The 23,761-nt window shown below is 45.0% G+C and overlaps 1 protein-coding gene across 1 annotated transcript in view; it reads right to left on the bottom strand.

The window, feature by feature from the left end:
• The window catches only part of PLCH2 (phospholipase C eta 2), a 727,403-nt gene that overhangs the window by 191,936 nt on the left and 511,706 nt on the right, over positions 1–23,761 (bottom strand). Inside the window, exons 3-5 of the mRNA XM_030185738.1 lie at positions 21,861–22,007; positions 12,924–13,167; positions 9,136–9,265 (exon numbers count right to left, since the gene is read on the bottom strand). Coding sequence (XP_030041598.1) covers positions 9,136–9,265; positions 12,924–13,167; positions 21,861–22,007 — 521 coding nt within the window. The remainder of the gene's footprint in view (positions 1–9,135; positions 9,266–12,923; positions 13,168–21,860; positions 22,008–23,761) is intronic.

Below are 23,761 nucleotides of genomic sequence, written 5' to 3'. Positions count from 1 at the left end.
GTGTGGCTTGGATCTCTTTCAGGGAGAGAAAACTAACAACTTATAGCAGCAGCTTCAGAGAGCATTTTCCATCTCACAGATAGGCTGCAGAGAATACCTTCTCCTGCTTTAGACTTAGCCTGGCCTCAGAATGACATCCTATAGTATATCTCCTATCAAACTGAGCTCTCTTTTTCATCAAGCACTGCCATTTCCTCCCCTCACCCTCCCCACTGACAGTTTGAACTTCGTGGGTGTGGCTTGGATCTCTTTCAGGGAGAGAAAACTAACAACTTATAGCAGCAGCTTCAGAGAGCATTTTCCATCTCACAGATAGGCTGCAGAGAATACCTTCTCCTGCTTTAGACTTAGCCTGGCCTCAGAATGACATCCTATAGTATATCTCCTATCAAACTGAGCTCTCTTTTTCATCAAGCACTGCCATTTCCTCCCCTCACCCTCCCCACTGACAGTTTGAACTTCGTGGGTGTGGCTTGGATCTCTTTCAGGGAGAGAAAACTAACAACTTATAGCAGCAGCTTCAGAGAGCATTTTCCATCTCACAGATAGGCTGCAGAGAATACCTTCTCCTGCTTTAGACTTAGCCTGGCCTCAGAATGACATCCTATAGTATATCTCCTATCAAACTGAGCTCTCTTTTTCATCAAGCACTGCCATTTCCTCCCCTCACCCTCCCCACTGACAGTTTGAACTTCGTGGGTGTGGCTTGGATCTCTTTCAGGGAGAGAAAACTAACAACTTATAGCAGCAGCTTCAGAGAGCATTTTCCATCTCACAGATAGGCTGCAGAGAATACCTTCTCCTGCTTTAGACTTAGCCTGGCCTCAGAATGACATCCTATAGTATATCTCCTATCAAACTGAGCTCTCTTTTTCATCAAGCACTGCCATTTCCTCCCCTCACCCTCCCCACTGACAGTTTGAACTTCGTGGGTGTGGCTTGGATCTCTTTCAGGGAGAGAAAACTAACAACTTATAGCAGCAGCTTCAGAGAGCATTTTCCATCTCACAGATAGGCTGCAGAGAATACCTTCTCCTGCTTTAGACTTAGCCTGGCCTCAGAATGACATCCTATAGTATATCTCCTATCAAACTGAGCTCTCTTTTTCATCAAGCACTGCCATTTCCTCCCCTCACCCTCCCCACTGACAGTTTGAACTTCGTGGGTGTGGCTTGGATCTCTTTCAGGGAGAGAAAACTAACAACTTATAGCAGCAGCTTCAGAGAGCATTTTCCATCTCACAGATAGGCTGCAGAGAATACCTTCTCCTGCTTTAGACTTAGCCTGGCCTCAGAATGACATCCTATAGTATATCTCCTATCAAACTGAGCTCTCTTTTTCATCAAGCACTGCCATTTCCTCCCCTCACCCTCCCCACTGACAGTTTGAACTTCGTGGGTGTGGCTTGGATCTCTTTCAGGGAGAGAAAACTAACAACTTATAGCAGCAGCTTCAGAGAGCATTTTCCATCTCACAGATAGGCTGCAGAGAATACCTTCTCCTGCTTTAGACTTAGCCTGGCCTCAGAATGACATCCTATAGTATATCTCCTATCAAACTGAGCTCTCTTTTTCATCAAGCACTGCCATTTCCTCCCCTCACCCTCCCCACTGACAGTTTGAACTTCGTGGGTGTGGCTTGGATCTCTTTCAGGGAGAGAAAACTAACAACTTATAGCAGCAGCTTCAGAGAGCATTTTCCATCTCACAGATAGGCTGCAGAGAATACCTTCTCCTGCTTTAGACTTAGCCTGGCCTCAGAATGACATCCTATAGTATATCTCCTATCAAACTGAGCTCTCTTTTTCATCAAGCACTGCCATTTCCTCCCCTCACCCTCCCCACTGACAGTTTGAACTTCGTGGGTGTGGCTTGGATCTCTTTCAGGGAGAGAAAACTAACAACTTATAGCAGCAGCTTCAGAGAGCATTTTCCATCTCACAGATAGGCTGCAGAGAATACCTTCTCCTGCTTTAGACTTAGCCTGGCCTCAGAATGACATCCTATAGTATATCTCCTATCAAACTGAGCTCTCTTTTTCATCAAGCACTGCCATTTCCTCCCCTCACCCTCCCCACTGACAGTTTGAACTTCGTGGGTGTGGCTTGGATCTCTTTCAGGGAGAGAAAACTAACAACTTATAGCAGCAGCTTCAGAGAGCATTTTCCATCTCACAGATAGGCTGCAGAGAATACCTTCTCCTGCTTTAGACTTAGCCTGGCCTCAGAATGACATCCTATAGTATATCTCCTATCAAACTGAGCTCTCTTTTTCATCAAGCACTGCCATTTCCTCCCCTCACCCTCCCCACTGACAGTTTGAACTTCGTGGGTGTGGCTTGGATCTCTTTCAGGGAGAGAAAACTAACAACTTATAGCAGCAGCTTCAGAGAGCATTTTCCATCTCACAGATAGGCTGCAGAGAATACCTTCTCCTGCTTTAGACTTAGCCTGGCCTCAGAATGACATCCTATAGTATATCTCCTATCAAACTGAGCTCTCTTTTTCATCAAGCACTGCCATTTCCTCCCCTCACCCTCCCCACTGACAGTTTGAACTTCGTGGGTGTGGCTTGGATCTCTTTCAGGGAGAGAAAACTAACAACTTATAGCAGCAGCTTCAGAGAGCATTTTCCATCTCACAGATAGGCTGCAGAGAATACCTTCTCCTGCTTCCACCCACCCTACCCCTCTACCCACCCACCCCTAGAGTGACATGTCTTATATAACCTCCCTATCAACCCACTCATTACTTTACCTCACCCATTTCTATTCTTCTATCACCTTCTCCCACTACTCCAACCAGAGTTACACCTAATCACACTGACCACCCTTCAACATCTTCAGTCCTTCTGTGACTGTTCTCTTGTGCTTGACTGCTTAAATATTTTAAATTTAAATGCTTTACTTTTTGTCTATTAGATTGTAAGCTCTTTGAGCAGGGACTGTCTTTCTTCTGTGTTTGTACAGCGCTGCGTACACTTTGTAGCGCTCTAGAAATGTTAAATAGTAGTAGTAGCTTGTGTTTTAACACTTCTGTAAATCTCCAAAGACATCCTGTCTTACAACTTCTCAACAACCAATGCTAGATGCAGCATGAACGCATCTTCCCCTGCAGGCAAAAGGCATCTGCTATATATTAACTATTAGGTGAACACTTAACACGGTGACCTTTTTTCTCACACAAGTCATGTTCATCATTTGCCTTTCCTGAAGAAATGGACTAGTGGAACCTGTTTGCAACGGCCTATAATGGAACGAAAATCTATTCCTGGAAAAGGACGACATTCATTACTAAGGCCCATTAACTCTCAGAACCTACAATCAAAAAAGCCCCCATATTTTGCAGCTATTCAGCTATAAAAAGATCCACAGTTAATTTTTTTTTTCAAGTACTCAAGCTATATTCAATCATGGAAACAAAGAGACAATAGAAACAAGTCCAGTATACATGTCAACGTGAGCGGTAATGAACCGGAAATAATCTTGACACTTTAAAACAACTTTAGAAACATTTGCAACAGTCAATTTACTTCTTTCTGGATTCTGAGAGTGAGGTTTAGACTTGTCATAATGCATCTCTGGGCTGGCTGTACTTCCCAGCAAATACTAATGTATCCCCTGGGTCTTTCTTGCAGAAGGACAGAAATGTCATTCAGCTGTGCTACTGAAGGGGAAAATCTTTATAGCTTCTGTTGAATAAAATAAAGATTTTGAAGAAAGTATTGACATAAAATTTATAGTTGCATGAATCAGTGAGTGAAAATCATTTGGAACAATGTCTGATCATTAGGTAAATAACCTAGGGATGATACCCTACCAATTTTAGAGCAAACAGCTCAAGTTCTTTACTATAATCACTTCTTTTCCCCTCCCAATACCCAATAAGCAGCACAAAACTTAAATCTACCCATGGCCTCTTCCTGCCGCTCTCCCCCAGGCATTAATGCAATTTAAGCAAGATTAAATAAGGGAAAGGGAATTGGATTTGATACACCACCTTTCTGTGTGGCCCTTTTACAAAGGCGCACTGGAAAATGGCCTGCAGTAGTGTAGACGTGCGTTTTGGGCGCAGGCAGAATCATTTTTCAGCGCACCTGTGAAAAAAGGCCTTATTAAAATTTTTGCCAAAAATGGAAATGCGGCAAAATGAAAATTGCTGCACATCCATTTGGGGTCTGAGACCTTACCGCCAGCCACTGACCTAGCAGTAAAGTCTCACGTGGTAACCGGGCGGTAATAACCTACGCACGTCAAATGCCACTTGGTGCACGCCCACTACATGCATTCGAAAATAATATTTTTCGGACGTGCATATCGGACATGCACCAAAAATGAAATTACAGCAAGAGCCACATGGTAGCCGGGCAGTAACTCCATCTTGGCGCACGTTGGGCGTGCGTAGATGCTTATGCAGCTTTGTAATTGCGATCAACACAGTTTACATATTATTATATACTAGTAAAAAAGGCCCGTTTCTGACACAAATGAAACGGGCGCTAGCAAGGTTTTCCTCGGCTCCTCTGCAGCCACCCATGTCCAGCGACCCTCCTCTCCCCCTGCACCCACCCATGTCCAGCGACCCCCTGCCCCCCTGCAGCCACCCATATTCAGTGACCCTCCTCTCTCCCCTGCCTCCCTCCAGCCACCCATGTCCAGCGACCCTCCTCTCTCCCCTGCCCCCTCCAGCCACCCATGTCCAGCGACCCCCTGCCCCCCCTGCAGCCATCCATGTCCAGTGACCCTCCTCTCTCCCCTGCCCCCCTCAAGTCACCCATGTCCAGCAACCCTCCTCTCCCCCTGCACCCACCCATGTCCAGCGACCCTCCTCTCCCCCTGTGCCCACCCATGTCCAGCGAACCTCCTCTCTCCCCTGCCCCCTCAAGCCACCCATGTCCAGCGACCCCCCTGCCCCCCTGCAGCCACCCATGTCCAGCGACCCTCCTCTCCCCCTGCACCCACCCATGTCCAGCGACCCCCTGCCCCCCTGCAGCCACCCATATTCAGTGACCCTCCTCTCTCCCCTCTCCCTCCAGCCACCCATGTCCAGCGACCCTCCTCTCTCCCCTGCCCCCTCCAGCCACCCATGTCCAGTGACCCCCCTGCCCCCCCTGCAGCCATCCATGTCCAGTGACCCTCCTCTCTCCCCTGCCCCCCTCAAGTCACCCATGTCCAGCAACCCTCCTCTCCCCCTGCACCCACCCATGTCCAGCGACCCTCCTCTCCCCCTGTGCCCACCCATGTCCAGCGAACCTCCTCTCTCCCCTGCCCCCTCCAGCCACCCATGTCCAGCGACCCCCCTGCCCCCCTGCAGCCACCCATGTCCAGCGACCCTCCTCTCTCCCCTGCCCCCCTGCAGCCACCCATGTCTAGTGACCCTCCTCTCTCCCCTGCAGCCACCCATGTCCAACGACCCTCCTCTCTCCCCTGTTCCCCCTGCAGCCACCCACGTCCAGCAACCCTCCTCTCTCCCCTGCCCCCCCTCCAGCCACCCATGTCCAGCGACCCTCCTCTCTCCCCTGCCCCCCCCTCCAGCCCCCCACTCCAGAGACCCTCCTCTGGACATGGATCAGCCGTGAGGCATGTTTTTTCCCCCCTGGGTTCTGAAGCTGACATCATAATGGTTACGGTGATGCCAGCCTGATCTACGGAGCCTAGCAGACCAACTCGGAATGAGCCACGGTCCCAGGCAGCAAGTCAGAACGTTGGAGGTGAGAATTATTATAAAGGATAGGTACTTATTTTGTTCCTGGGGGAAATGGAAGGTTAAGTGACTTGCCCAGAGTCACAATGGCCTGCAGTGGGAATTGAACCTGGTTCCCCTGGTTCTCAGCTCACTGCACTAACCATTAGGCCACTCCTCCACTCTACTCTACCAAAGCTACACTTCACTGTGTCACTGGCTAACTATCAAACCAATATGAATTGTCTAAATGCACATCTATTTCTACATCTGGCACTTCCCATGCACTAGTAAGCCTGATCAATATTTTAACATTATACACGTGGGTTGAAGTGCTGTCTTATCAATATAAGAAATCTTCAAGTAGTGCCAAGACACGGAAAATCTGCCACGTAGCTCTGCTTCACAGTCACGGTTTAAGTCTAAGTTGTTCTAATTAAATCGAGTTTGATAGACTTGCACTGATTTAAATGCCCTACAGAATTCGCTGCTGAATGAACGAAAAGCCTGCTTTCTCCAGTTATTTTAAGAAACACACACAGAAGTCTCTTATTAAATATGGGCCTTTCCAGGTGCTGAAATCTCTTTCTGGCAGGGATACTGAAGTCATTTCCCAACAGATGTATTTTCTATTTCCTGCTTTTCCACTTGGGAAACATTATTAATGCAACTTGCCAATTCCCCCTAAACCTGCATGGTTATGAAGACTTTCAGACAACCACCCAATTAATATGAAAATAGTTGAAAAAAATGATTTGCAGTGAGCCTGGGAAAAACACAAACCACTTGAGGCATATGCGAAAGACCAAACCTGTCAGAGAAGTAGATTACCATCATCACAAGGAGAATCAGTGCAGTGTTCATGATAATAATATCTTATTTAGAAAGAAAATTAAAGATATCATTTCGTGAAACAGACTAATTTAGATAAAACCGAAAAAATGCTATTTTTTTTTTTTTTTAGCGGTTATTGCTGTGATTAGAAACCTAACATTGAGGGTATCCTGGAGGAATTGCTTTTCGACATTAAAGATCAGAAAAGCACTGGGGAAACAAGAGGCTTTTAGTACTTGCACATTCAAGTTTTGTTTCCATGCTTTTAATATGATACATATTTTCTTTCAGGTTTCAAAATGTGACGCTTTTATATACAGTATGACACTGCTGAACTATTAGCTGGAAGACAAACAGTGTATTGTTGAGTTACGATACAGTTGGCAGCCACATAGCAACTGGAGCTAACATTTCTATATGACAGTCACTACTTAACAACAAGGACAAGTCTCTGTTTGTTCTATAATTGTATTGAATTCACTGTGACTGAAGCCTTGATTCTTTGACCCTGCTCACCAGGGGCGTAGCCAGACTTCGGCGGGAGCGGGGTCCAGAGCCCGAGGTGAGGGGGCACATTTAAACCCCCCCAGTGCCACCAACCCCCTGCCATTTTTAACCCCCTGCCGCCATTTTTGACCCCCGCCACCACCTTTGACCCCCCCCCCCCCCGGTGCCAACCCTTTGGACCCCCTCTTCCCGCCGTCACCAACCCTCCCCCGCTGTCGGGTACCTTTGCTGGCGGGGGTCCCCAACCCCCGCCAGCCAAAGTCCTCTTCTCTGGCTCGGCCGTGTTGCTGATCTGCAAGGGCAGGCTTCTGTTTCTATGAGTCTGACGTCCTGCCCTTGTAGATCAGCAACGCGGCCGAGCCAGAGAAGAGGACTTCGGCTGGTGGGGGTTGGGGACCCCCGCCAGCAAAGGTATCCGACAGCGGTGGGGGAGGGTTGGTGGCGGGAGGGGGGGGCCAGGGCCAAAACTACGGGGGCCCATGCCCCCTTGGCTCCACGTAGCTACGCCCTTGCTGCTCACACTGACTCAGACTATTTAGCAGGACTCGTAACCAACCTTTAACAGAATATTGAAGTCTGTTTCGTTAAATATTACCCCCTAATTTGATGCAGTGCACCAAACGTTAGATGCCAACTAAGCACTTAACTGCTCAAACAGAAGTTAAGCCCCTCAACAGGGGTGAGGCAGCAGTTAGGTGTCTAAGGGGCTCATTTTCTAAACATTCTGCTTTCCTTAAAGCAGTCGTGTGTTAGATGCCCAAGCAGACCTTAGCACAATGGTGTATAGGTTGAAGAACGTGTCCAAGTCTGTGGTGCTCCTGCTGAATCCAGTGCAGGGTCACTGCACTATTAAGAGCAGTGATGTAACTACAAATCCAGGTCCGAGAATAATCAATCTCTCGTGCACTGGCTATCACAGCAGAGTGAGAGAGTTATATGGCAAGGAACAATTCCCAGTCATGTGGCTCAGTGCTAAGTGAGTGCCACTAAGGAGCCTATGCTGTGGCTTTATCCCCCTTCCACCAATGCTGAGTTATCATTATACTTATGTGTACTTATGTAAGTCCATAGACCATTATTAAATGGACTTGGGGAAAATCCACTATTTCTGGGATAAGTAGTATAAAATGTTTTGTACATTTTTGGGATCTTGCTGGGTATTTGTGACCTGGATTGGCCACTGTTGGAAACAGGATGCTGGGCTCGATGGACCTTTGGTCTTTCCCAGTATGGCAATACTTATTTATATGGACATACACCGCCAACTTGAAACAGGGCCAAGATACTTCATGATCCTTGTCTCAAAATATCCTGATTTTCCTATCCTATTCTACCAAAAACAAGTCAAGTAGTGACTTGCAAGAAATATGATTTGGTTCAGCTCACAGTTATTAGGGCTCTTGTTTTGTATTTCAAAATTCAAAACAAAGCTCTCTTAACTATAAGAGCATAAGAGTAGCCATACTGGGTCAGACCAATGGTCCATCTAGACCAGTATCCTGTTTTCCAAACAGTGGCCAAGCCAGGTCACAAGTATCTGGCAGAAACCCAAATCGTTGGAACATTCTGTGTAGAACCCCAAAGAATAGCAAGATTCTGGAATCCTAAAGAGTGACAAGATTCCATGCGGAATCTCAGCGTACCAATATTCTATACTACAAATCACAGGGCAAGCAGTTGCTTCCCATGAATGTCTCAATAGCACGTCTGTCTCAATAGCAGACTATGGACTTCTCCTCCAGGAATTTGTCCAAACCTTTTTTTAAACCCTGATACGCTAACCATCACTTCTAAATTCCTGTACAGAAGTTACACTGAAGTCACCAGTGTTCTCCCTACAAGATAAACTAAAAAAATGAACACCCTGTCTCCTCCTGTATTCTGAAAAGTGTTTCTTATCAGCAACATACAATTTTCCACTAAAACACTTTTCAAAGAGCAAAGCACATTTTCACAGTCTGATTTATGAAAAACAAGTGACAACCGTGGGTGTTGATAAGGAACATTTCAGATGATCCGGTGTAAAAGTACTTACCGACAGGCCCAAGTCAATCATTCTTCCTTCTGTGAAGCTGCCCTTTCCCAGATCTTGTTTCCCAGCCAACACATCTTACCTTAAACATTTGTTTGACTTTTTGCCGGGGAAGGTTGACGTTCAGCTTGTGCATGAGCTGCAGAACCTCATTAATACTTAAGCTGCCATCACCATTCTTGTCTGCTTCGTCAAATGTCTGCTTCAACCACATTTAATAGGAGTTAAGGAACAGAGAGGTGAAGGGATTGCTTATAAGATTCTGGTAAGAAAACTGCAGAGCCAAATGCAGACCAAACATAAGGAATGAGGCAAAAATATAACAACTGTAAACTGCAAAAAATCTCCATTTAAAAAAAAAAAAAAAAGAGGATTGGCATTACATAAACTTTGATGACCCTTTTACTAAAGTGTGTTAGATTTTGCTATTAACGCACTTTAACACATAAAATTGACATGCATTTAAAGCAAATCTAAAGCAGAAGCTATTCATGGGTGTGCCCAGCATCTCGTTTGTTGATCCTGCATTAAAATGCCCATTAATGTGTGGCACCAAGGTAGTAATTAATGCAGAAGCACTTTTTGCTGGATTCTATATAGTGTGCATCGAGATCTGCACCAAAATCCAGGCGTATTGTATAACAATGAGCATAACTTAATCGGCTTAACAAGCCAATCAGCATGTTTTAACAGCACTTAAGCAAAAATGGGCACTAATTGTCAATAATTAGAATTTACGTGCATAACTCGCTAAGCAGATTCTGTAATGAACTGCGTCTAAATTCTAAACCGAACAGTTCAAATCGAACATGGCTATGGGTAGGGAAATGGGCATTCGTGGGTGTTCCAAACTTTATGCGTATTATAGAATATGGCCCAGTGCACGTGAATCTACATGCAGGGGATTTATGCCAGGTTTTCATTGGTATAAATGGACACACATAGTTTTAAAGCACTGGGATATCAACTAAGCGTATTCTATATACTGCACCTAAATCTAGGCATCAAATATAGAATACGCTTAGGAGGAAATGTTTACCGTGCAGATTTGTTTAGGCGCCATAGGTAGAAGCTGGCCCCTAGCACCTCCTATTTTGGAGGCGGAAAGCGGTCCTGTGCTGTGCATTAGCACACGGTACATGTAGCGTGTTAATTGCCAAACAGTCTCAAAGCCCAGTTCCACACCCTTCCAAAAAATGGCCCTTAATGCATGACATACCATTCACCAACAGTAAAAAAATACCGCGTAAGTTATTAATGCGTGCATTAGCTCTTAACCCGCCCCTTAGAAGCTTACACAATAAATTCCTGCATAAAATTACGATGCAGTGGAATGGTTTCATACAATGGAGGTAGGACATTCGAACATGCTTCATGCAAATTCCTTGGGACTATTATGAAAACCAGAACCAGACAACCAGGTTGCAAACCACTGCATTTGAAAATAAATTGTTTTTTTGACAAATAAGGGGGGAATTCTATAAATAGTACTCAAAAATAGGCACTGACAAAATGCACGCCAAGAGCTTTTCTATAAGAGCATGCTCAGTTCATGCTGACGTTGGTGCTCCTTACGCATGCTCAGCATACCACCGACTTCCTCGCACCAGGGGAGGTTCGGACCACAGAGCTCTTTGGCTGGTGGGACTTGGGCAACCTCATCAGCCATTCAGGGTACTGCAGTTTTGGGGGGCCCTAAGCCCAAAGTGTGGAGACCTAGACCCTGGTCCCCCCCATGGCTATGTCACTGATTTCAACAATATAAAGCTACCATAGCGCCATGCTTTACTGTAGGGATGATGAACTGTGCTTGTTTAACATCTTGCATATTGATTAGCATCAAAGTCGAGAAGTTCCTCTTTAGTCTCATGGAACTACAAAATGTTTTCCTGCATGTGTAGTGGTTTTATTTGTAAACACTTTGCGGTGTATCATATGACTTTTCTTCAGCAATGGCTTCCTTCTTGCCACCATCCCACATTGGTCATGTTCAAGAAAAGTGTGGGACAGGCACGGGGAATCTCTTAGGGAGAGGAGGAAATAGTAGATGCTGCGAACGGGCAGACTGGATGGGCCGTTTTACCTTTATATGCAGTCATCAAACATATAAACGGCGAGTGACCGTACTCACTCGCAAATGCGCAGTAGAGACCTTCTCTGCCCCGCCCCCGCGTCAATACGTGATGACAGGGGGCGGAACACAGAGGGTCTCTGTACTGCGCATTTCTGATGGAGGGACACCGCCGTCTAACGCTCCCCCACCCGAGTCGCCGCCGCCACCCACCTTCTACCCAGTCGGGCCCTCGCTCCACTATTGAAACAGCGAGGGTCCGGGAACGCAGCACTGAGCTCTGCTGAGCTGCCGACATCGCCCTTCCTTCTTCTTCTCTGCCTCCGTCCCGCCCTCGACGACGTTACGTCACACGAGGGCGGGACAGGCAGAGAAGAAGAAGGAAGGCCGACGTCGGCAGCTCAGCAGAGCTCAGTGCTGCGTTCCCGGACCCTCGCTGTTTCAATAGCGGAGCGAGGGCCCGGCCGGGTGGAAGGTGGGTGGTGACGGCTCGGGGGGGGGGGGGCAGCGGCAAACTCGGCGGCGGGGGCGGGCCCTTCAACCCCCCCCCTTCCTATAATAGCCCGTTTTTACGGGCTCAAAGGCTAGTATTTCTATGTTTAACATTTTCCACGGTCTCAGCCAAAAATCTCTGCAATTCTTTTAAAACAAGGGTGCACAACCTGAATTGTCAAGGGCTCCGACTCTCAGTCAGGTTCTCGGGATTTCCATAATGAATTTGCATGAGATCCATTTCGATGGAGGCAATGCAGGCAACTAGATCTGCATATTCATTGTGGAAATCCTATTAAATCCGGAATACCTGACTGGGTTGCAGCCCTTGAAGATTACGGTTGTGTATCCTTGTTATTTAGCAGTCTTAGATCTCACAGTGACCTTCCTCAGCAATTGTATTTTTAATTTCCTCTTTACGTTGATGGACCTGACAATGTCCCAAGGAATATTCAAACACAATGAAACGTTCTTAGAGCCTTCTTCCGATCTGTGTCTTTTTAATAACTTCAGACTGGAAGTCTTTCAAGCAGCTCCATGGTCAGCATGTGTAGACCTTTGCCTCAAAATTAAATTCATACAACAGAAACAGCTTGATTATTCACCCCAGGAGTATTCAAATCAGCTCAACTACTATTCTTGAACACAGGAGGGCTCTACTTAATAACTTATTATGGGCCTTGTTGAGGCAATTTTTAGAAACGGAGCTATGACAACGAGTGTGAAGACTTATGCAATCAAGACCTTTTGGTTTCTTCCTCTTAATTATGTTTTGAATATTTCTATAATTTTCCTTTCACATTGTTGCACTGTCTTACAAAAAATACTGCATGCGTTCACATTTCTATTTTAGAGCACTTGTTTGCCATTGACTAAAAGCTGAACAAACAGAAATGCTCCTCTACTCTCCTTGCCAGCATTTTGACATTTGGTTTGGCAGCTAAGATACCACTACGCATTATGTACCTGGGAGCTTAAACCTCAGCCCTTCTCACCACTCCCGTCCTCCCTCTCCCCCAAACGGCCAAGTCATAAAATGCAACCACTTCCTGCACATCAGATAACACAGTACATCTCCATAGACCCTTATACACGAATAATGCCAATGCAGAGAGAACATAGACTGATAGACTGAATTAAACCATCAATTTTATAGAATTCTCTAGGCCTATGAAGCACAAAGGCCAAGAGGTCACAGAGCTCCCACATGGATGGACACAAGCAGCTTATGTTCATCATGGTATCAGCAGTCAACTGCTTTCTTCTCACCATCAGATAAGAATTGCTAGAACTGCAGGAAAGGATATTGGTCTCTAGTCCTCTGCCGTTTGGATAGGCTGTCCTCGTCACTGATTCCTGCCATCAGATATTTCAGCCCAGTGATCCATGTGCGTGCCTCTTCCCCGTTGGATGACACCAGGTCCAGGGACTCCATGTGGTCCCCGTAGTAAATCGTGAAGCAGCAGTTGGGGTCAAAGCTCCCATCACCATAGCGCTGGAAGATCTCCGATTGTTTCCCCTCGCACACCTCCTGGAGGGAGTCAATGGAAACTGAAGAGAGAGCCAAGCAGAAACATACCAGGTTAATGAGAGAACTGGGCAAGATTATAAAAACACCCCCCCAAAAAAACTTCAAATTTCAGTTTACTTTTCTCACAAGGAGAGTCAGAAATTCAGGGTCCGTTTTACTAAGCTGCATAGGCGCCTACGCATGCCGAATGTTTGCCAAATTGGAGTTACCGCACAGTTACTGTGTGGCCCTTACGGTAATTTCAATTTTGGCGCGTATCCGCTGCGCACGTCTGAAAAATATTTTTCATTTTCTGGCGCATGTAACAGACGCACGCCAAGTGGCATTTGATGCGCATAGGTCATTACCGCCCAAATTCTTTACCGCTAGGTCAATGGCTGGCGGTAAGGTCTCAGACCCAAAATAGACACGCGGCAATTTTGATTTTGCTGCACATCCATTTTCGGCAAACAAAAGAGAGGCCGTTGTTACAGGCGTGCTAAAAAATGGATCGGCGCACGCCCAAAACCTGCACCTACACTACCGTAAAAGGACCCCTCATATTTCAGTGTGTACCAGGCAAGAAGCTGTTTTTCTTGCTAAAAGCTTTTAGCATTCTGAATGCTTTCGGAATCATGGCAGTCCTGATACTGAAATCACCCTGCTGGCCATTAAAAAGCTATTTTAAAATCAAGTAGCCCACTCAGCTGATAATTTACCACAGTCGGGTAACCACAAAACATGAGGTGCTTCATTCTAGAATTAATGAAAGCTGCTGTGGAATTCATTGTTTTCAAAGCCCGACTGAAGAGATACAATCAAAAGATTTGCAAAAATGTTCCAAAAATGGCAAAGACAAGTCAGGATCAAGTATGCACATTGTATATCATATACTATGAGTGTAGGTGCTGCGTATCTCTACGGGGGAGGAAGAAAACATCTTAAGGGTGGAATCTGAGAGTAAAATGTTATGGTTATGGCTCATGCACTTTGTTACTTGGCAAAATGGTTAGATTGTTGGTTTACACATTATCAGTAATGAATGTGGCTATGCTGAGTATAATAATACAACCACTCCTCAGACTACTGGCATGGTGTTTGCAATACTAGGGCACGATATAAAACTGCCTATATGTGACAGGCATGGTGGCAAATTGCCAGCTGCCCTGGTTGCAATGCCAGTGTTCAATCACGAAGGCGTGCCACCAGAACAGAGTGATAGACATGGCTGTTGAGAGACACAGGTGGGCCAAGGGCAGGACAGCCCTCTCCCCCCCACACCTGGGCCACCAGCATGCCGCCCCCCCCCCCCCCCCCCCCATACTCAAGCCGCTGCCCCCGCACCTTCCTGTGTCTACTCCTCCCTTGGTCTGTGGTCTCCTGCTCCTGTGTGTCGGGATACGGGTTATCGCGTTAACGCAATCATCCGGGTCCTGGCACACAAGAGTGAGAGACAGATCCGGAAGCACGCAGGCAGGCAGAAACTTCTGCTCCCTTGAAACCTTGCTGATGCCGGGCCCCCCCTTGGAGGCTGGTCCCAGGGAATCTTGCCCCCCCTCTCTCGGCGGCCCTGGTGGTAGGTGTGGCTCCGGCCGCCTTGTTGGTCAGACTGGATGAACTATGCAGGTCTTTACCTGCTGTCATTTCTTATGTTATAACCAGGGGCGTAGCTATGGGGAGGGGCCACGGGGGCCTGGACCCCTGCAAATTTTGTCTGGGCCCCTGGTTTGGGGACCCCCGCCAGCAAAGGTATTTGTTTGTGAGGGGTCGAGGCGAGGCAGTGAGGGGGGCGAGGCTTAGCGGTAGGGGGCGGCACTCAAAATGTGCCCCCAACCTTGGGCTCTGGCCCCCTCCCACCATGACGTCTAGCTACGCCCCTGATTATAACAAAATTATTTTAAGTAGTTCAATAGCATGGAACAATTTCAAGTATCTTTATTGAAATTTTTATGCTGTCTTCTTAATCCAAGGCAGTGTAACAATGTGTCCTACAACTACCCTTCTCAGGAGGCTGAAGTCATTATCACCTTCACCCTTGTGTTCAGTAGCAGGTCAACATTCTACGAAAGACACAGGTGAGGCGTATTTTCAAAGCACTTAGACTTACAAATCTACATAGGAACGAACCTATGGAACTTTGTAAGTCTAAGAGCTTTGAAAATGAACCCCATACTGTCTTAAAGAAGCAATCTGCATTCTTACGTCAAAACTATGGCCATCTAGGGCAATGATTCGCAAACCAGCCCTCGGAGCATACTTATCTAGTTGAGTTTTCTGGATATCCACAATGAATCTACATGAAATAAGTTTGCATGCACTACTTACTTCATATACAAATATCTCTGTCACGCATATTCATGGTGGATATCCTGACAACCTGACTGGATGAGTGTGCCCTGACGACTGGGTTGAGAACCAGTGATCTAGGATTACCATCTTGCACCAGGCCTGTTGAAAAAGCTGATCCAGTCCTGGTTTGCCACACTGCATGGGTGAAGTTCTGGTTTTTCCACCCATTTCCCCCACAAATAATTTGAACAACAATGCCACCCTTGCAACACAGCAAAACCAGGTCTGGAACAGTCTACCTGGTCGATTGGTGGGGGGAGGAATTGACAATCTTAAGATCAGCCTTGCTCTTGACACTGAAGAATGCGAATACAGAGATTTGAGATTGTGACTTTTGTGAAGGAGAAATTTGATCTCTCTTATGTCAGCTCTCCAGTCAGGAGCAGGAAGCTTTATAAATGGCTGTATGCTTTGAAAAGAAGTCTTTATGCCTGTCTGTTTTCACCCCAGTGGCCTTATTCACCTTATCATGCTCTGTCTTTCAGATCCCTGCAGCAACCTTCACGGGCTCCTAGGTGAATGTACGTGTACTGAATGTTCCAATCCTGGTCTACACAACAGACCAAGAGAAGATGTGCAGGAGGTAGTTTAAGGTTGCCTTCTCACACCAGCTTAACTAAACAGGCTGACTGTGTCCTACATAAGTACATAAGTATTGCCATACTGGGAAAGACCAAAGGTCCATCAAACCCAGCACCCTGTTTCCAACAGTGGCCAATCCAGGTCACAACTACCTGGCACGATCCCAAAAAAGTACAAAACATTTTATACTGCTTATCCCAGAAATAGTGGATTTTCCTCAAGTCCATTTAATAATGGTCTATGGACTTTTCCTTTAAGAAGCCGTCCAAACCTTTTTTAAACTCCGCTAAGCTAACCTCCTTTACCATATTCTCTGGCAACGAATTCCAGAGTTTAATTACACGTTGAGTGAAGAAACATTTTCTCCGATTCGTTTTCAATTTACTACATTGTAGCTTCATCGCTTGCCCCCTAGTCTTAGTATTTTTGGAAAGCGTAAAAAGACGCTTCAAATCTACCCGTGCAAATCCACTCATTATTTTATAGACCTCTATCGTATCTTCCCTCAGACGCCTTTTCTCCAAGCTGAAGAGCCCTAGCTGCTTTAGCCTTTCCTCATAGGGAAGTCATCCTACCCCCTTTATCATTTTCATTGCCCTTCTCTGCACCTTTTCTAATTCCACTATATCTTTTTTGAGATGCGGCGACCAGAATTGAACACAATATTCGAGGTGCGGTCGCACCATGGAGCGATACAAAGGCATTATAACATACTCATTTTTTGTTTTCCATTCCTTTCCTAATAATACTTAACATTCTACTTGCTTTCTTAGCTGCAGCAGCACACTGAGCAGAACGTTTCAACGTATCATCAACAACGACATCTAGATTCCTTTCTTGGTCTGTGACTCCTAACGTGGAACCTTGCATAATGTAGCTATAATTTGGGTTCCTCTTTCTCACATGCATCACTTTGCACTTGCTCATATTAAACATCATCTGCCATTTAGACGCCCAGTCTCCCAGTCTCATAAGGTCCTCTTGTAATTTTTCACAATCCTCCCGCGATTTAATGACTTTGAATAACTTTGTGTCATCAGTTACTCCCATCTCTAAGTCATTTATAAATTTGTTAAAAAGCAGCGGCCCCAGCATAGACCCCTGGGGAACCCCACTAACTACCCTTCTCCATTGAGAATACTGACCATTGAACCCTACTACTCTCTGTTTTCTATCTTTTAACCAGTTTTTAATCCACAATAGAACACTACCTCCTATCCCATGACTCTCCAATTTCCTCTGGAGTCTTTCATGAGGTACTTTGTCAGTACTCTAGGATGAATGCCATCCGGTCCAGGAGATTTGCTACTCTTCAGTTTGTAGAAGTAGTAATTCATTAAGTTTCACCGACGCATCAGCTTCAAATACCATTTCTGGCACCGGTATCCCACCCAAATGTTCCTCGGTGAAGACCGAAGCAAAGAATTCATTTAATGTCTCTGCTACAGCTTTGTCTTCCCTGATCACCCCTTTTACTCCTCAGTCATCTAGCGGTCCAACCGAATCTTTGCTGGCTTCCTGCTTCTAATATACCTAAAAAAATTTTTTACTATATGTTTTTGCCTCCAATGCAATCTTTTTTCGAAGTCCCTCTTAGTCTTCCTTATCAGTGCTTTGCATTTGACTTGACATTCCTTATGCTGTTTCTTATTATTTTCAGTCGGTTCCTTCTTCCATTTCCTGAAGGATTTTCTTTTAGCTCTAATAGCTTCCTTCACCTCACTTTTTACCCACGCCGGCTGTCGTTTGGTCTTCCGTCCTCCTGTTTTAATAAGCCGATTATATTTGGCCTTGGCTTCCAGGATGGTGTTTTGGAACAGCATCCACGCCTGATGTAAATTTTTGACCCTCACAGTCGCTCCTCTAAGTTTTTTTTTTCACCGTTCTTCTCATTTTATCATAGTCTCCTTTTTTAAAGCTAAACGCTAACACATTTGATTTCCTATGTATACTTACTTCAAAGCTAATATCAAATCCGATCATATTATGATCACTGTTATCAGGCGGCCCCAGCACCATTATCTCCTGCACCAGATCATGCGCTCCACTAAGGACTAGGTCTAGAATTTTTCCTTTTCTCGTCGGCTCCTGTACCAGCTGCTCCATAAAGCTGTCCTTGATTTCATCAAGGAATTTTACCTCCCTAGTGTGTCCCGATGTTACATTTACCCAGTCAATATCGGGGTAATTGAAATCACCCATTATTATTGTGTTGCCCAGTTTGTTTGCGTCCCTAATTTTCTTTAACATTTCTGCATCCGTCTGCTCATCCTGGCCAGGTGGACGGTAGTACACTCCTATCACTATCCTTTTCCCCTTTTCACATATGGAATTTCAATCCACAGTGATTCCAAGAAATGTTTTGTTGCAGAATTTTCAATCTATTTGATTCAAGGCTCTCGTTAATATACAATGTTACCCCTCCACCAATTCGATCCACCCTATCACTACGATATAATTTGTACCCCAGTATGACAGTGTCCCACTGGTTATCCTCCTTCCACCAGGTCTCCGAGATGCCTATTATATCTAAGTTTTCATTTAGTGCAATATATTCTAACTCTCCCATCTTATTTCTTAGGCTCCTGGCATTCACATATAGACATTTCAGACTATGTTTGTTGTTCCTATTTACATCATGCTCAGTACTTATATTAATTTGCAATCTTTTGTCTGATTTTTATTTTTATTTAAGGACACCTGATCTACTACGGTTTGCAACCTTACTATCAGGATACCCTATCTTCCCTGTTTTTGTGATATCTTTGAAAGATACCTTATCCCGAACCATGCATTTTTGAGTGACTGTCGGCCTTCCCCTCGTTTCTAGTTTAAAAGCTGCTCTATCTCCTTTTTAAATGCCGATGCCAACAGCCTGGTCCCACCCTGGTTAAGGTGGAGCCCATCCTTTCGCAATATAGGCTCCCTCTTCCCCAGAATGTTGCCCAGTTCCTAACAAATCTAAAAACCCTCCTCCCTGCACCATCGTCTCATCCACGCATTGAGACTCCGGAGCTCTGGCTGTCTCTTGGGCCCTGTGCGTGGAATGGGTAGCATTTCCTGGTTTAGACCCACGGATTATAATCCTGATCTTCTTAGGGATATGAACAGGAAAACAAAATCAGATCTACAAACCAAGCATGAATTAGCCTGTCCTTGAAGGAGACCCTCAAACTGATTCGCACATAAACAGATGCAAAATAAAAGCATTCTTTCAGTCTTCTTTCCAAAGGGCACCTCATGTTCCTACATCATAGAAGGCTCACCGCCATGTTTATGTTCCTATGTCCCTTGAAACAGGAGCGTCACATGTTGAAAAGTTATATAAGGAAGTATCAATATTTACATATGCGCAGTGGCGTTCCTAGGGGGGCTAACACCTGGGGCGGATCACCAATGCGCAGCGCCCCCCCCCCCAGATGCAGCACGACACCCCCCTGCGAAAGAACCCCCTCCGGGTGCACACCGCTGGAAGGGGTGTCACGCGCGCCTGTCCTTCGTTCGTTCCATGCTCCCTCTGCCTCGGAACAGGAAGTAACCTGAATGTCCGACAGGTTTCTGAGGGATTCTCTCCTCATAAAAAATACATGCAAGTTGTTTATCCATTTTTCCTAGTGTCAACTACCTGCTTTGTATTTGAGTCTCTCTCCCCTCTTCTTTCAGCAAGCATCTGAAAGGGTGTGCCATCCCTTCACTGAAACAGCCCAGTTGAAATAGACATTCATGGTTATTAACTTCAGTGCGCTTGTAGGTAGGCAAGTGAAGGGGAAAGTGTGCCAACACAGGCTGATAATTCTCTAATTAACTCTCTAATTAGTACCTGATGGGTAGATAGCTGCAGACTGCGAAGCAGAGGCCGTGCGAGGGAGAGAATGTGCTTTCTCAGGGTGTAAAGCTTGATTTAAATTCTTTAAAAAGTCATGTAAGTGCAGTGCTGTTGGAAGCTGCTACACAGAATTAGGAATTTTTATGAAGGAAAGCAACCACTAGTGTAGTCAGCAAGCTGTAGTGAAAATGGATTTGCACACAAGTGTAAACTGACTGAAAATACCCTCACCAGTGCGATTATAGACCCTCACCAGGTGCAATTAAGACCTTTCCAACCTTACATGATGTTGTAAATCATGTGTCTTTCCAGACAGTGGATTCCGATGCCATCAGGTCAGGTCAGGCCAGTGCTCCCCCCCCCCCCCCCCACAAAGTGCAATTAGTGTCCCATCCCAGCCTTACAGCAAATGAATTTACAGGATGCTACAACTATGTCTTGCAAAAACAATGATAGCTCTATGCTCTAGGCACGTTACATCCTGGGTAACGTTCCTGACTGCAGCAATGCAAAACAAATGCACAGTACGTTAGTGAATCCCATGGGAATGCACTATTTTACCATTGGTTAATAAATAGAGACTTTTTATTGTAAGCCTTCTGGAGCTAGACAACATCTTCTGTTCCTGAATTGTCCTCAATAGCTAGTACCTTTATAAATGGGTCAGTCTACAGTGTACACCAGGACCTGGGCGCGTCTAGTGCATGCGACTGCAGCAGCGCAGGCCACTTTTCGGTGCACCTTAGTAAAAGGACCCCTAAGATAGATAGCGATATATAGATATAGATCCATTCGTTCTATTAAAGACTACCTACCCTTCAGAAAATCGCAGAAAACCCATCTATTCAAGGAAGCTTATCCAGATGCCATGACCTAACTCTATGAACCACCTATTCATTATTTGATCCTCCGACAACGGCAATAACTCAGACCACGCCTCCTCTAACTTTTCCCTATGCTTACCATGACCCTATCCCCTGATTATCTTAATCTAGCCTAATGCTAGCACCTCCTCTTTTCTTCTCTACCCCCTCTCCCTTATAATATTACCTATCTATACATCCCCATTACTGTGATAAGCGTAGCCTGTTTTCTCTACACTATACGTTGTAATCCTACTACTATGTAAGCCGCATTGAACCTGCTATAAGTGGGGAAGTGCGGGGTACAAATGTAACAAATAAAAACCTCCGTCAGCTTTGATTCTTAAACATGGCTACCCTATTCCTGGATTTTAGATTTATGCCAGCCTTTTCTAAACCCACACTCAACGTAAGTTACAGACTGTACCTGCTGTACACCATCTTGGGTGAAACTCTTCATAAAGACAGTTAATAAATTCCAATAAATAAATATGTTATGTTTTGTTATTTATTATTGATATACCGCTAAGCACTGCAATATAGATCAAAGTGGTTTACACTAAAATTGAAGATAGAAAAGGAAAAGAACTATAAAATACAATAGAAAGTAAACAATAATACCAGTAGAATATATAAAAACTCACACATAAATCAAAAGTAACTAATCAGTGTTTTCATATCATGAGCTACTTCCCCGCATAAACTAGCTTATAATTTAGTTGTACCTGAGGTAATGGAAGGTGAAGTGACTTACAATCACAAAGAATGTCAGTGTGAGAAACTGGATTTCAACGCTGGCTTTCCAGATTGGCAACTTGATTCGCTAACCACTGAACTAGTTCTCCATCTTGTGGTAGGGTTAGTAACTAACTAAATCCAAACCCAAGAAGAATTGCAACTGGACAATGAATCAGACCTCTCTCTCTCTCTCTCTGTTATGGTTCACAACGTTACTATATAAGTTGCATTTCTTGCATGTGTAGACAGACGAACAGACACATACAGAGTTTCTGGAGATAGATGCATCCTATTCCATGGACAATGAGGTTTCTCCCCAGCCCTCTTCCCCTTTCCCTCCAGTCTGTTGTATTTTTTTCTTTTTGCCTGTACTCACTTTTAGCCTTTTCGTTCTTCCGGGATGGCCTCCAACGAATGCACGACTTGTGCTCATCCAGGTAGTAGAAGCGGACAAGGCCCTTGGAGCTGCCTCGGAGTTTGACCATTTGAGTGCCAGCTTGCATAGAGCTCATGCATTTTTCCACTAGAAAACAACAGAAAATAGCATAAAGTCTGGCTATCATGAACTCCATTCTTGCATGCATTACATTTTCTTGTACGTTAACTCATTTGTAAGGCTCTCATCACATCTGTCTTATAGATTTACACCCCAGTTACAGAATTGCACTCATAACCAAAGGAGTGGCCTAGTGGTTAGGGTGGTGGACTTTGGTCCTGGGGAACTGAGTTCGATTCCCACTTCAGGCACAGGCAGCTCCTTGTGATTCTGGGCAAGTCACTTAACCCTCTGTTGCCCCAGGTACAAATAAGTACCTGTATACAATAGGTAAGCTGCATTGAGCCTGCCATGAGTGGGAAAGCGCAGGGTACAAATGTAACAAAATAAATAAAATAAAATAAATAGTTAGGCATATTTTCAAAGCAGAACTTTGGAAGGCTAAGTGCTTCGAATGTTACCTGGGTAAATAGTTTTGGAAATTGCCACACAGAGCACAGAGGCTGGTCTATCACAGGGAATAATGATGTAAGGCAAAGCTGAGGGATTCTGTCTGGGCAGGCAGATGAACAATACAACTTTTGATCAAATTCAAAACAGAAATTAAAAAAAAAAAAAAAAAAGTTACCCCCCCCCCCCCCAAAAAAAAAAAAACAGTGGTAAAGTCCCCTGAACAAAATAATAGAACCTTTACTTCAATTCAAACTAAAAATTACAAACCAAGAAGCACACACACATACACACACAAAAAAAAACATACACACTTACGTGTGTGTGGTGTATTTGTTTGGGGATCTATATCTATATATCTATATCTACATACATACAAATGCCCCATTATGCATTTTTACCAGAAAGATATGGGTGGGGGGTAGCATTTGGATGATCATGATGGTTGAGTTCATTATCAGACCCTCAAGGTGGGGAGGGCTAGGAGCCTTAAGGGGTGGGGAAAGGGCTAGGAGCCTGGAAGGTAATTGAAGAGGAATATGAGGTAAAGGTTTGCCTGCTCACCTACCAGCATTGTTCACTTATGACTTCTAAATGTGTTTATTCAGAGTTGCAGGCAGGGAAATATTAAAACTATTTTATTTCTCAGTACTATCAAAAGTATTGAGTACTAATTTACTTAAAAAGACTGCAGCAGATTTTTAAAGATTTTTTAAATAATCAAACAAATTGTTCACCACATAAAGCCACCTTTACCAAAAAAAAAAAAAGTTGTAATTTTTTTTTTGTTACATTTGTACCCCGCGCTTTCCCACTCATGGCAGGCTCAATGCAGCTTACATGGGGCAATGAAGGGTTCAGTGACTTGCCCAGAGTCACAAGGAGCTGCCTGTGCCGGGAATCGACCTCAGTTCCTCAGGACCAAAGTCCACCACCCTAACCACTAGGCCACTCCTCCACTGTGAAGCAGGAATTTGACTACCTTACATAGTTGTGAAACCATAGACACCAACATGACAACATGTTTCTGGGTTCCAACACACTACAAATTCCTCCTCCCAATCAAGGAGCTTGAGCCACACTGGTGTTCAGCACCCACAAAGCTGGCTCCTGAAGAGGTATCACTGCAGTTCCCTGTTGGCCAACCCTGCCGCATTCATGTGCTGGGAATCAGCCACATGCACCGCAATTAAAAAACAAACAAACAAAAAACCATGAATCAAAACAAGCTTTCGAAAGGAAAGGGGGGAGGACTGACATTTAAACAGAGGCAGTCTCCAAAGTTACAGTCTCTTGTGGCTAGAGATTGCAGAATTCATCATCAGCAAAAA

Source organism: Microcaecilia unicolor, chromosome 13, assembly GCF_901765095.1.
Source record: "Microcaecilia unicolor chromosome 13, aMicUni1.1, whole genome shotgun sequence".
Classification (NCBI taxonomy): Eukaryota; Metazoa; Chordata; class Amphibia; order Gymnophiona; family Siphonopidae; genus Microcaecilia; species Microcaecilia unicolor.
The sequence above is the reverse complement of the archived record's forward strand: the minus strand, read 5'-3'. Positions and strand labels throughout refer to the sequence as shown.